General features: G+C 33.6%; 1 protein-coding gene across 30 annotated transcripts in view; it reads left to right on the top strand.

The window, feature by feature from the left end:
- The window catches only part of WRN (WRN RecQ like helicase), a 139,268-nt gene that overhangs the window by 79,571 nt on the left and 45,433 nt on the right, over positions 1 to 14,264 (top strand). For all 30 annotated transcript variants that reach the window (XR_013397237.1, XR_013397238.1, XR_013397236.1 and 27 more), the window contains 4 exons: positions 2,221 to 2,395; positions 6,074 to 6,255; positions 10,321 to 10,422; positions 10,707 to 10,799. Coding sequence is in view for 27 of the 30 variants with exons in the window: in XM_077943400.1 (XP_077799526.1) it covers positions 2,221 to 2,395; positions 6,074 to 6,255; positions 10,321 to 10,422; positions 10,707 to 10,799 (552 nt within the window). In the remaining 3 variants the exon portion in view is untranslated. The remainder of the gene's footprint in view (positions 1 to 2,220; positions 2,396 to 6,073; positions 6,256 to 10,320; positions 10,423 to 10,706; positions 10,800 to 14,264) is intronic.

Consider the following 14,264-nt stretch of genomic DNA (forward strand, 5'->3'; position numbering starts at 1 on the left):
TAAGGCTTCAGAACATTGTCTGTTATTTCCATCTTCTTCCCTTACTTTAACTCTGCCAAATTCCTGTAATTTGTTTATCAGTATTCATGTTTTTTTAATCCATTGAGCTAAGGTGTTTCTTAAACTAACCCTATTTTGTTAAAATCTTAATTATAATATATTCATAATACATATAAGTGAGATAGATGAATCTCTCATATAATTTAGTGGTTAGATTAGATTAGAATTTTCTCCCCTCAGAAAATTAAGAGGAAATAACAGTCTTTAGCCAAATCACTTGGCAAAGTAATGACTTCTTTTGTAGTAGGAATTTTTACTCTTTTGATTTATCTGTTACATAAGTTCAAATTTTTACATATTTTCCACCTTTTTTAAAAAAAGAGTGGTATATAGTCAATATCAATTTGAACAACACTTGCATATAAACTGAAAAGGACTCCAATTTTCCAATTCCATTCCTCAGTTGTGATCACTGTTGGTATTTTGGCATTTAGTTATGTAGACTTCCTTTCTCTGACTCTCCTGCTGTGCATATATACAGTTGTAGTTTTTTTGTTGTTGTTAAGTTGATACAGAAATAGTTGCATACTATATCCATTATTTCTGCAATTTTTTTTTCATTTAAAGTATCTTTGCTCTCTTTACTATATTTCAATATATTGCCTTTTCTTAAATTAAAGTCTTAATATATAGGATATTACAATATCTAGGTTTTGGTGAGTAGTTTTTTCTTCTTTGAAAACAGGTTTGTAAAATAAGATTTTTTTTTTTTTTTTTTTTTTTGACATGGAGTCTTGCTCTGTTGCCCAGGCTGGAATGCAGTGGCGGGAACTTGGCTCACTGCAGCCTCTGCCTCCTGGGTTCCAGCAATTCTCCTGCCTCGACCTCCTGGGTAGCTGGGATTACAGGCTCATGACACCATGCCCTGCTAGTTTTTGTATTTTTAGTAGAGACAGGGTTTCACCATGTTGGCCAGGCTGTCCTCGAACTTCTGAGCTCAGGTGATTCACCCGCCTTGGCATCCCAAAGTGCTGGGATTACAGGTGTGAGCCACTGTGCCCGGCCTTAAAATAAGATTTTTATACACTAAAAAAAAACTTGTATTTTTTCACTCCATTAAGTAGTTTACTGTGAATTTTTGATATTGAAGCCCATTCGGTTGCTGTCAAAAATAGATTTGAGCAGTTTATTTAGTATGACTCTTGTAGTGAAATTATTGCCGTTTTTCCTCTGCTTAAGTTTTCAGTGGCTTTTGCCATAGTCCTTAAAGGTTTTACAATTTTTTTAATGTTTAATTTTTAAATGTTTGCTTAATATTTCACCGTATGAATATAGATAATGATGAACATTTAGATTACTTTTTACTATTATAGTGTTGCAGTAAATATTTGTTTGCATTTATCTTTTGGCCAATAAGCAAATATTTTTGTAAATTAGAATCCTAAAATTGAAATTGGATCAAAAGTTATATGCAATTGAAATTAAATAACTTTTCCTAAATCTAAAATACTATAGTCTTTTTTATATTGTCAGCATAAATGAATGCAGCTATGTAAATGAATATTTTTAGGCATTAAGTAAAATATTCCATGGAAATTGAACTTTTAAATTGTTTATACTTCTATGGAAATTGTTTACACTTTTAATAAAGAAGCACAAGTTTCTACAAAATACATTCTAATAGATGTTTTCTATAACATTCAGTCTCAAGATTACTAGTAAATACTTCTTTGAACTGTAAATGCAATCTTTCAATATTATAAGAAAGCTCTTGCTTTAGTAAACATTTAGAAACTCAACTTTATTATCATGAGAGAATAAGAACATTGTAACAAGTTTTATACATACTCCTTTGTAAACTCTCACCAGACTAATTGTTAATCTGGTGCCTTGCATTCCCCAAAGTATTTGTGTCTGTTGTTTAAAAGTTTTTATCAAGGTTTCAGCTAAAACAAATAAATTTGCTTCTGGTTTTAGCTTTAATTTGAACTGAAACTGTCAAAACGTGAGTTTTGGGGACTTCACACCATTCATTTGGACATTTGATTCTCTATAGTGTTTTAAATTTTCATGCACTTAAATATATAATTATTTTTGATAGGCTTTCTTCCTTTAGTCTTTTCTTTAGAAAGTAGAAAAATTAAATAAGATAAAACCCAAACTGGTCTGAAGCATATATACAATATATATGTTTGCTGTTTTGTTCTTCTTTTTCTTTAGTTCCCACTGGGAATTTGAAGGTCCAACAATCATCTACTGTCCTTCTAGAAAAATGACAGAACAAGTTACAGCTGAACTTAGGAAACTGAATCTATCCTGTGAAACATACCATGCGGGCATGAGTTTTAGCAGAAGGAAAGACGTTCATCATAGGTTTGTGAGAGATGAAATTCAGGTATGAGGATCAATCATCATTGCTCTCCATTGTTCATAGTGGAAGTAGATATTTCTCAAATGTTTATTTACCAGATCTTTATTGGATACTTTCTTTGTGTTGAACATAAAGCAGTCCCTCTGATAAGTGTGGGAGAACAAACTTGCAGATTGGTGTAAATAGCAATCTGTACCTAGTGCTTAGGTGCACAGAGGAGGGAGGAATAGCTCTGTCAGGGTGGTTGTGTAATGGGGGTGGTCCATCCAGGAAAAATCAGTTAGAGTCCAAACATGTAAATAGAAGTTTTTAAGTATGCCAGACCTGTAGGTGATGAGGGGAAAGGAATTGGTCATAGAATTCCAGGAAGAAGGACTAACAGGTGCAAAGACACTTTGATATGAGAACACATACTGGGCTCAGGAAATTGTGACTGGTTTGGAATGGTTGGAGGGAAACAGAATGTGGGGTAGGAATGGCACAAAGAGGCAGGGTGGAACAGTTGGAGACTTGAGAGAACAGTTGAGTGGGTTGGTTGGCCAGGTTATAGATGGCTTTAACACTTGCAAAGAAGCAGTCTGGGCTTAGTATCATATACCTGTTAGTTTTCCCTGACTACTTTAGCCTTAGAATTTTTAGTTTAAATACAATTTTATGTAATAGGTAAAACAGATTAAAGTAGAATAACTCTGGCTGAAGTTAATTTGAGGGAAAAGGAGGTCCAAGAGTCTCCAGACCTTGAAGACACTGCCTATTGGGATCTTATAATCCTTGGAGTGCCGAAGAATCATTTGAAGATTATCATGATGTATTACTCTGTGTTTTTAAACAAGGTAATGGGATTATAGAAACATGAGACTGGCAGCAATAAGTTGGATTGATTTGAAGAAGAGACACTGAAGAAGGGAGAGGGTATCGATGCAGTTATTGTGAAATTCTATAGTTCCTGTCCTGATTGGAGTGGCTCAGTGGGTGTCATAGAGGATTTATTTTGGAGGATTTAAGTTCAAGGCACATGAGTAGGTTTAAGTCAACAACTTGACACTGTCAACATGAAATCCTCACTCTGTCACTATAAGTCCGGGTAAGAGCCTTCCCCTGAAGTTAAGAATTTAAAGTCAGCTCTCGCATTTTCTGTCCCACCGGTCATCCATTTCCTCTCTATCCATCTCTCTTTCTGATATCTAGTTGTTATCCACCCTTAGCTAATGTTGTTGAAAAGCTTAAGCATGGTTCATGTTCACTGTCTCTAAAGTTCACTACACATAGTCATACTGTAATGCATACCCACCTGAAAGCATCTAGTCTCTCTTTCCCTTCTTTCCAAAGATAGGAATACCATTCACAGCGGTTTAGAATAGAAATTTTATCCAAATTCTTCAGTGTTTATATTTTTGTTCTGTTATTTCAGTGTCTTGAATATTGTCAAATAACATTTATTAGCTGCTATTGCTACTACTGAATCTTAATCAGTCTTCAAGCCATTAACTGACCAATGGTTTCTTCTATCTTAATGTATTAGTAATTATTCATTTAAAGTAAAACATCTCCCAGAACATGAAAGAGTACAATCTTTATTCATGTTACGTTGTGACAGGAGACTTCGTTGGATGCGCCTGATTTTCCTGCCAATACACAGCTTCATTAAAACATTAATGCTTTGAAAAATGGCTTAGGAAACTTCACAGTGATCATTTTCTGGAAGAGTACATGCGTGTATATGTCATGGTATTTTCCCTTTCTGTGGCAGGATTCCACTAATTTTTTTCCACATTACGAAAATTTAAAAATTGATACTGTTTTTTTCTCCCTACGTGGATATCAGATACTCTGTTTTATCTGACAGCTGGCCCAATGTACTCCTACTTGGCCGTTATAAAGAATTCAGAAGCTTCATATTTGCATTGAAAGTTCTCAAACACTTTGTAAAGATGATGAAAATACGTTTCATCATCTATCTAGAAAGGTCAGGTGTTCCTGCAATTGATTACTTGCTACCGAGAATTGAATACCTACTGAGTGCATAATGTAGAGAATTCTAGATGTTCACTTTGGTGTGTTTTTACAGTTGCTATAATACCTTAGTGTGGGTCTAAAAGTGGAGGTGACCCCGTAGCTCTTAATGTCTTAGACTGAGTGATGCTTAGAATCTTAGATTTTCTAATTTTAGAAAAAAGTATACTTTTCTTATTTTTGTAACCAGTTCCAACCACATTTGCATGCAGATAGGCGTTTTTAGTCTTAACCATTCATTTTTACTTTTACTCCTCACTTTTATTAGTTTTGTGTCTTTTTGTATTCAATTTCCCCTTTCAAGATGCCTTGAGTCCTTTCTTTTTAGGAATGATGTTGTGAATAAATTATTTGATAAAATATCTTTACACCTGAGAGTTTATAAGGATAGTTTGAAAATCATGTCTGTAAAATAGGTGTATCTCACCTAAAAATAATATTACATAATTAAAATTAGAATTATTATTTTGTTGCTTATTGACTCTTAAATATAACAAAATTGCTGAGTCTCATACAGCCAGAGCTTTTACTTAGTATGATACTCATTTCTATATTTACTTTTTTCTCATGTTTGTCATACTTTCTTTTACTTATTCAGCATTTCCTCCTTTCCTCCCTCCTTTCTTTTCTTCTTTCCTTCTTTTTTCTTCCTTTCGTATTCCTGGTCCACTTAGCATGTAATCTTTCTTTATGAAATGGCATACAAATAGGTCTACTGTGCTTATAGTGAAAAGCTTCAAGGCCTCATGTCTTTCCCACTTCTATTTCCAACTCCCAACCTTTTTAGCTGATTCTTTTGGTACTTTACCACTATATCGCGCCATAGTTTACATACATGGCTCCTATTTAATTTTTTGTTTATTTGTGTGTTAGTTGTAGGCATTATCTATCGACTCCTCTCTCTGAAAGATGAAAGGTTAGCTCTCTTTCACATTCTTTACTGCCCTTTTTTCTTACCTTGTCCATGTATTTCTAACCCCCTTTCCTCCTAATATGTTTATATCATGATTTTGGCTAGATCAGTGTATACGATTTACATAATTATTACTCTGTAAATGCTTTTTATAATCCCTGAGCCATGTAGTATATTATGGCTATTTTTTTCTTATCTATTTGTATTTTTATTGTTAATACCTAAGAAAAAAATTTCTATGTCTTCTCACTAATTCTTCCCTAAAATTTCCCACAAAGGTGTAAATTTACCTCAGTATATTCATAGATATGAGACATTCTATCAATTTTACCCTCTTAAAGATGCAGAGATAATGCATCATGTTTCATCCCACCATCTTTAATGAGAAACTTCCATCTTAGGTTAATATTAGAGAATGTTAAGATGCTCTGCAATCAGGTAAGGACACTTGCAACTTCGTTATAATGCAAAAGTTTTCTTTAATACAATAAATATTTTGAGGCTCTTTTGTGTCTTGTGTTCATAGAAGTTCAGATAAACCACTTTATTTATTATTTTTTATAGAGAGTGAACAGAAACCTCATTTCTAGTCACCAGTCCTTAATCTGTAAATCAGGCAGGTAGATAATCTATAAATGATAGTCGAAATCACATTAAATTCCATTTTGTACCAGGGACTTAAGTTAATGAACAAATTACTTTTCCAAAAAGGTATAAATATAAGGTTTTCATTCCACTAAATATGTTTGTCAAACTGTGTTGTGATTTATTCTCAGTGTGTCATAGCTACCATAGCTTTTGGAATGGGCATTAATAAAGCTGACATCCGCCAAGTCATTCATTACGGTGCTCCTAAGGAAATGGAATCATATTATCAGGAGATTGGTAGAGCTGGTCGTGATGGACTTCAAAGTTCTTGTCATATCCTCTGGGCTCCTGCAGACATTAACTTAAATAGGTAAAAAAGCATTTATTGTTTTTACTCTTGCAGATTTCTTTCTTTCCATATAAACCTTGAAAGTGTTAGAGGCTATTTCCAGTATTCCAAGTAATTTGTGAGTGCATTTAAAGTAAAAAAAAAAAAAGAAAAAAATAAACCTCCCCAAATCCAGAGGACATGGAGGAAGAACATTTGTGGTAAGAGTTGCCACTTGGAGGAGATGAGCTAATTTCACCATGCCTTAGTGTGAGGAATTAACTAAATCAGGACAATACTTGGGCCTGTAACAGAGATCCTATGGAATACTTTCCTACCATTGTGCATTAATGAACAAGTTCTTTTCCCCTTCTCAGATCCTGTCAAGTTGCCATGTCTTCAGCCATAGTTACTTCAGCTACCACTGATTTTGTTACTGATTCTTTCTTCCCATGCTTCAGTGGTGATTATTCCAGAGGACTTCTCTCAATCCCTGTTTGACTCTTGTTACTATTTGTTTCCTTGGTTAGTTCCGTGAGACCATTAACAGTTCTCCTTGACTGTGTGTGAATCATTGTGTTGCACTGTACTGATAGACTGCCATAAATCAATATTAAGTGTTCAATATCTAAGTACAGGAGAGCCATGCTACTTAAGTACTCAACAAGTAGTTTGTTGGCGCTTAAGTTCTATGACATTTTTATTGTAAAGGAAAACATTATCTTGAAAAGATTTCTGGGCAGCATTTACCAACTTTGTTCCTTCATCCATAGGAAAAAGAATCTCAGGAGAAAAACCTATACATGGTAACCAGTGGGGCTGCCAAGCTGATGAAGTATTTTCAGAGTACACCTTTGTGTAGCTGAATACGTTGAGATCTTGAATGGACATATTAGCTTATTTTAGTAAAATGATCAGAGAGTGCCTCCCAGTACAGTTTTTGTTTTTATGCATTATTAAACAATGTGTTTTTGAGTGTCCACTGTGTTCCATGAACTATGCTATGTGTGGGAGATATAACAGTAAAGAAAAGCAAAGTACCTGCTTCCACAGAATTCAGTATAATGGGAATGGTAGTTCTTTAGAGAATCACATAACTATGGATACATAGGCTTCATTTTACTGTTCTCCTTTTGTGTTTGAAAATGTTAACAATCAAAAGTTTTTAAAAAAGGAATCATGCAACATATTTAAAATTATAATTGTGTTAAGTGTTATGAAGGGGAAATTGTATTGAGTAGTAAGAATATATAATGTTGTGTGGTATTTCCCAAGTTAAAAAGTTCAGATAAGGCTTCTTTGTGGAAGTGATGGTTCAGATCTGAAAGAAGAATAGGAATTAATTAGGTAAAAATGTTTGATGCAAATTTTAAGGTTTTCCTTCTGAGTAGTCAGTAGCTTTTCCTTAATATAGAAGATGACAAAACTATCCTTTTTTTGTACAGAACAATTCTTGTTTTCCTTTAGACAGTTGTATCTGTCAAGCTTCTTATGAACTAATTTAAATAATTGGGATAGAACACAGCTGTGCATGTTACTATTAAATATGGAATATATCAAACATAAGTTGATTCCTACCAGTTCTGATTTTATTTGTGTATTTTGTTAAAGGTACTGAGGACATTAATATCCAGTTTTATACTGTGCATTTGAAGGTTCATCAATAAATACAATTCTTGTTTCTCTGGGTCTTAAAAGATATTTTAAATGGTTATCTCATTAAGATTTAATAGGAAGTAACAGTGATTCAAATCAAATAGTGGTGCCAGAAACCCAGACTTGAATTTTGAGTACAGACAGGTTACCCTTTGCATCAATCCTGAGGAAACTAAAACTACAGGATTAATCAGGATAAGAAAGAATTGAGCAAGGATTCAGGAGGGCTCTGTATCATCCTGGTGACAACTCTTCTAGAAAAAACTAGAAAGTCTAAGAATAAATGAAGTTGCTGGTTCTCACCTGGAAAGGTCAGTTACTCAGAAAATTTTTAGACTCTATCTTATGCCATAATTCTTATCACTGAGAGAAGAAACTTGTCCAGTCATCATGTAATCTTCATGTAAATTTATATTTTTAATTGCAGAATTCATACCACAGGCAAAGTCCCAATGTCTGCATTTGTTGTTACCTTAAATAGTCAAACCCCAAAGTTATTGTAATCTTTTTTTAAGAGAGAATAATTTGCAAAATAATCTCGGTCCAATAGATCTTTCACTGGATCCAAATGATTTCCATGAATGATTTAGAATTTTTCTTATTTTCAAATTGTTTTTTTCTGTGGAATACCGGACTTATTTTTGTAGTCCCAAAAGAAGAATACGTATTTATTTATTTATTTGTTTTAAGAGTTATAGTTTTGTTTTCTCAAATTTGTCCTGACACTGATGAGATTAGTTAAATGTAGGTCATCTGAACCAAATACAGGGAAGGATCCAGTTCTGAGAGTGTGGGCGTTAGTTTTCTTGTTTTTTTTCTATAGGAGGGAAACGAGGTGAACAAAACAAATAAAATAAAGCAAAAAAGAACTGATTTTTATTCCTTGAGGTAGAAAGAATGAGATTACAGTGGGCCCCCTTACCTGCATTTTCACTTTCTGTAGTTTTAGTTACACCCACGTCCAAAATGTTAAATAGAAAATTCCAGAAATAATTAAATCAGTTTAATTATTTCTTTTAAAGTTTTAAATCAGTGGTGGTTTTGAGTAGTGTAATGAAATTTTGTGCCATCCTACTCAATCAGCTTCGACTCCCTTAGAATCATCCCTTTGTCCGGTGCATTCACGTTGTATTTACTCCCTGTCTGTTAGTCACTTGTTGCAGTATTGCAGTGTTTGTGTTCAAGTAACGCTTATTTTACTTAAGAATGGCCCCAAAGCACAAGAGTACTGTGCCTAATTTATAAATTAAACTTTTTCATAGGTATATACATATAGGAAAAAACATAATACATACAGGATTTGGTACTATTCTGTGGCTTCAGGCATCCACTGGAGGTCTTGGAATGTATCCCTTGTGAATAAGGAGGAACTGTATATGGTTAACCTAGGAGCTAGAGTCAACAGTTGGAAGAGACTTTGGGGATAATTACATGGAAGGGCATGGTGGCTGGTGGTTTCAGATGACAAGAATGTTTTTGAATAACGGATCATTTGTGTCTTCAGACTTTCCAGAACTCCTTGAGAATTATACAGAGGTATTTAATCAGTCAGAAGGTTGAATAGTCAAATTATTAGTGAGCGAAATTTATTTTGATGGGGATTTTACTAATGCTGTCCCTTAGATATTACAAGTAAATCATTGCTTTCTTTTGAAATATCTGAAACCTAGTTAACATGGACTTTTTTCTTGCAAAGATATGCAAAGCTGTTTGGGAGATTGTTGTCATCTGATATTTGCTATTCATGGGCTCTCTTCACAGAAGACTAGAAATTAACAGAGTCACGATGAATTATGGCAGCATTGACTTTAAAAAACACAAACACCTCTTTAATGTTATTTAACAATTTTGAATAAATTTGATATGGCAAACAAATCAGTTATAATTGATTGAGAAAGGAACTTAATTCTAATACTTTACTGGTGTCCCATAATAACCCATAATACTAAGAGACAGTTTTGGAGGGCAAGAAGTCCTGAAGAGCTGATAGAGATAAAGGTCAAATTTGAGCTTCTTTCAGTATTCCTTACATCAATGCTTTTAGTTTCTCATACAAAATAAAATAAAGAATTACCTTTTTACTGGGAAAAGGTAAAAATTAATAAATTGTAGAAGCCTTATTTGAATCCAAAAAGTATATGACATGTAAATTGAAATGAAAAACCTTAGAGTTTATGATACTTTTTCAAAGCAGCTAAAGAATTGATACTTGGACACAGGAAGTTTTTCAAAAACAATTTTTATAACATCAGAAAAATGTTTACCTCTTGTTGGGGGCATTGACTGGAAAGGAATATAACAGAACTTTCTGAGATGCTAGAAATGTTTTTTATCTTGATGGGGTGTGGGTTTTGTAGGTAATGAAAAATAAATAGTAATAAATAAGTATATAAAAAGTAGGAAAGTTGCCAATACAGTTTTACATATTCCTGTGATGTTTTTAATCAACAGGCATCTCCTTACTGAGATACGTAATGAGAAGTTTCGATTATACAAATTAAAGATGATGGCAAAGATGGAAAAATATCTTCATTCTAGCAGATGTAGGAGACAGTATGTATTATTTATTTTATGCCAATAACATGGATTTATGAATGATGCTCTTTTAAGAAAACAATTTGGCTAAATAGTTGTCCGTATTTTGAAAAAATATTTTGTTGCTGTCATATGCGTGCTGAATTTTTAAGGCTAACTTCTTTGTGTCTGAATAAACTGAAGTCAAATAATGAGGTCCCAAGTGAATCAATTAATGATGATTTTACCTCATTATTTTCAGGAATGAACTTAACATATATGTTTCTGTTCTTTTTTTTAATTTAAAATTTTGTCTTGCGTAGAATCATCTTGTCTCATTTTGAGGACAAACAAGTACAAAAAGCCTCCTTGGGAATTACGGGAACTGAAAAATGCTGTGATAATTGCAGGTCCAGGTAAAGATTTCTTATTATACATGGACATTCTAAAAGTCTTTGTTTCTCTTCCTTTTCATATTTAATTGAATTTTTGTTGAATGATAAGTATTTCAGTTTTTTAAACAAAACAAGGAATATATTTAGATATAAGAGAAAGCAAACAATATTAAAGTACTTTGCTTCAAAAATAGATAAAGCAATAAAATGGTAGGCCTACATCAAAACATATCAATAGTTATATTAAATGTAAATGACCTAAAATATTATTTAAAGGCGTACGTTGTAAGAATTGGTTTAAAAACATGACCCTGTTCTATATGTTGTCCACAAGAAATCCACTATAATTACATAGATAAGTTTAAAAAAGAATGAAACATTACATTCCATGAAAACATTAATCAAAAGGAAGCTGAAGTTGTTACTTTAATATCAGACAATGGAGACTTTGGAGCAAAGAATATTATCAGGATAAAGAAGGATACTATATAATGTAAAAGAATCATTTTACCAATGTATCAGTCAGGGTTCACCAGAGAAACAGGACCATTGATATCATATATATACATATATATATACACACACACATATATATATGCTATATATGCGGGGGAGAGGAAGAACAAATGTAGGGAGAGAGGGATGAGGGGACTGATTTTGAAGAATTAGTTCATGAAATTGTGAGGGTTGGCAAGTCTGAAATTTGTAGAGCAGGTCAATAGGCTGGAAATTCAGGCAAGAGGTGATGTTGCAGTCTTGAGGCAGAATTTCTTCTCTAGCAAACCTAGTTTTTACCCTTTATTCCTGCCACTGAGTGGATGAGGCCCACCCACATTACTGACAGTAATCTATGCTTAAAGTGAACTGATTGTGAATGCTAATCACGTCTACAAAGTATTTTACAGCAACATCTAGGTTAGTGTTTGACCAAACAACTGAACATCATAGGCTAGCCAAGTTCATGCATAATATTAATCATCACGACCAAGAGGACATCATCCTAAATATATATATACACACACACACACACGTATATGTAGAGATATATATATGTATATATATATACATATATATATATATATCTACTTAACAAAAAGACTGACAGAACCAAAAGGAGAAATAGAGAAACCTACAGTTAAATTTGGTGACTGCCAACATCTCTCAATAATCAATAAAACTAACAGACCAAAAAATCAGTAAGAAGATAGAAGCAATGAACAGGACTATCAACATGCTGGATCTCATTGACTTTTATAGAACATTCTACCCAACAACAGTAGAGTACACATTCTTTTCAAGTGCAGATGCAATATTCATGAACAGGGATCATATTCAGAGTCATAAATCTTAACAAATTTAAGAATCTTGTATTTGTATATTTTTTCACTAGAATGGAATTAAACTAGAAAGCAATAACAGAAAAATAACAAAAAAGTCTCTAAACCTTAGAAATTAAATAACACACATCTAAATAAATGCATGAGTCAAAAAGGAAGTCTCAAGGCAAATCAGAAAATGTTTTGAACTGAATGAAATGAAAATACAAAATGTGTGAGATGCAGCTAATGCAATACTGAGAAGGAAATTTATAGTATTAAATACCTATATTATAAAAGAAGAAAGGTCTTAAATCAATACCTAAACTTCCATCTTAAGCAACAAGCAAATAAGAGCAAAATAAATTAAAAGGAAGCAAACAGAAGGAAATAATAAAGAACATAAGTCAATGAATAGAAAAGCTATGGTCATACCACTGTTCTCCAGTCTGGGTGACAGAGTGGGACCCTATGTCAAAAAATAAATAAAAATAAAAACAAACCAAGCAGCATGCAGCATTCATTGTCAATGAATAGAAAATGGAAAAACAATAGAGAAAAATCAAAGAACTCAAAAGCTCATTCTATGTGAAGATCAACAAAAATGATATGAACTTCTAACAAGACTGACAGAAAGAGAAGAGACACGGAAGACCAAGACCAGGAATGAAAGAGGGAATTTCACTACAGACCCCCCAGGTATTACCAGGGATGATAAAGGAACACTGAAAAACTCAGAACATAACTTTAATAATCTAGACGAAATGGATCAATTTTTTGATAATCTCAAGCTAATTAAACTTACACTGAATTAGATAACCTACATAGCGTTACAACCATTACAGGGATTGAATTCTATGTTAAAAATCTCTGAAAATAAAATTCCCTAGCCCAAAGAGTTTCAATGACAAATTCTACCAAACATTCAGAAGACAAAATAATACCAATTCTATAGCACGATTACATTTATATAATACTCTTTGAGACATAAAACTATACTAGAGGGATGAAGAAAAGATCAGTGGTTATCAGAGATTAGGGGGAGGGAGAAGGTATGATTCCAAAGGATAGTACAAGGCAGTATTTTGGAGTGATAGATTTGTCGTGCCCTGATTGTAATGGGAGTTAGATGAATCTATGGATGTCTTAAAATTTGTAGAACTTTACACATACATACAACCAATTTGCCTATGTTAATTGAAAAAATAAAATAAAAACAAATTATTTACCTAGTTGGGTTAGCTACATACATAAGTTCAATATCTGCATTACTGTAAGACAAAAGAAGCATTATTAGGGATGGAGTTGTTCTCTGTGTAATGGCAAATAGTTCCTTCACTAAAAAGACAGAATTGTTCTATGCACCTTTGAAAAACACACACACACACACACACACACACACAACCAACGAAGTAACTTGCCTGGTGCAGTGACTCACACTTGTAGTATCGGTACTTTGGGAGGCTGAGGTGGGAGGATCACTTGAGACCAGGATTTTTGAGGCCAGTCTGGGCAAAAAAGCGAGACTGTGTCTCTACAAAAGTAAAAAATAAAATAAAATAAAATTAGCTAGGCATAGTGTCATGTCATGTGCCTCTAGTCCCAGCTACTCTGGAGGCTGAGGTGGGAAGATCGCTTGAACCTGGAAGGTCAAGACTGCAGTTGCAGTGAGCTGTGATGGCACCACTATGCTCCAGGCTGGGCATCAGAGTAAGACTCTGTCTCACATAAAAAATAAATGAATAATAATTTTAAAAAACTTGTCTGGGTGTGGAGGCTCACACCTGTAGTCCCAGCACTTTGGAAGGCCGAGGCAGGAGGATTGCTGGAACCCAAGACTTTGAGAACAGCCTGGGCAACATAGCAGGACCCCATCTCTATTAAAAAAAAAAAAAACTTAAAAATCCAGCAAATACATAAAGCACAAAACTGACAGAAGAGGTGGAGAAATCAATAAATCCACCATCAAAGTGGAAGAATTTGATATAATTTTTTGTTATTGTTAGGGTAAACAATCCAAAGATTAGTACACTTATCTTAGTACACAAGCAACTATAGCAGTGTGTCTCCAGTGTTTTTACTTCATGACCCACATAGCAAATGATATGTGTATGTAACACACTGAGCTAATTGTCAGAGTTCAGTTTCTGTCCAAAACCCTAAGATCTGG

Source organism: Macaca mulatta, chromosome 8 (assembly GCF_049350105.2).
Source record: "Macaca mulatta isolate MMU2019108-1 chromosome 8, T2T-MMU8v2.0, whole genome shotgun sequence".
In the NCBI taxonomy this organism is placed as follows: Eukaryota; Metazoa; Chordata; class Mammalia; order Primates; family Cercopithecidae; genus Macaca; species Macaca mulatta.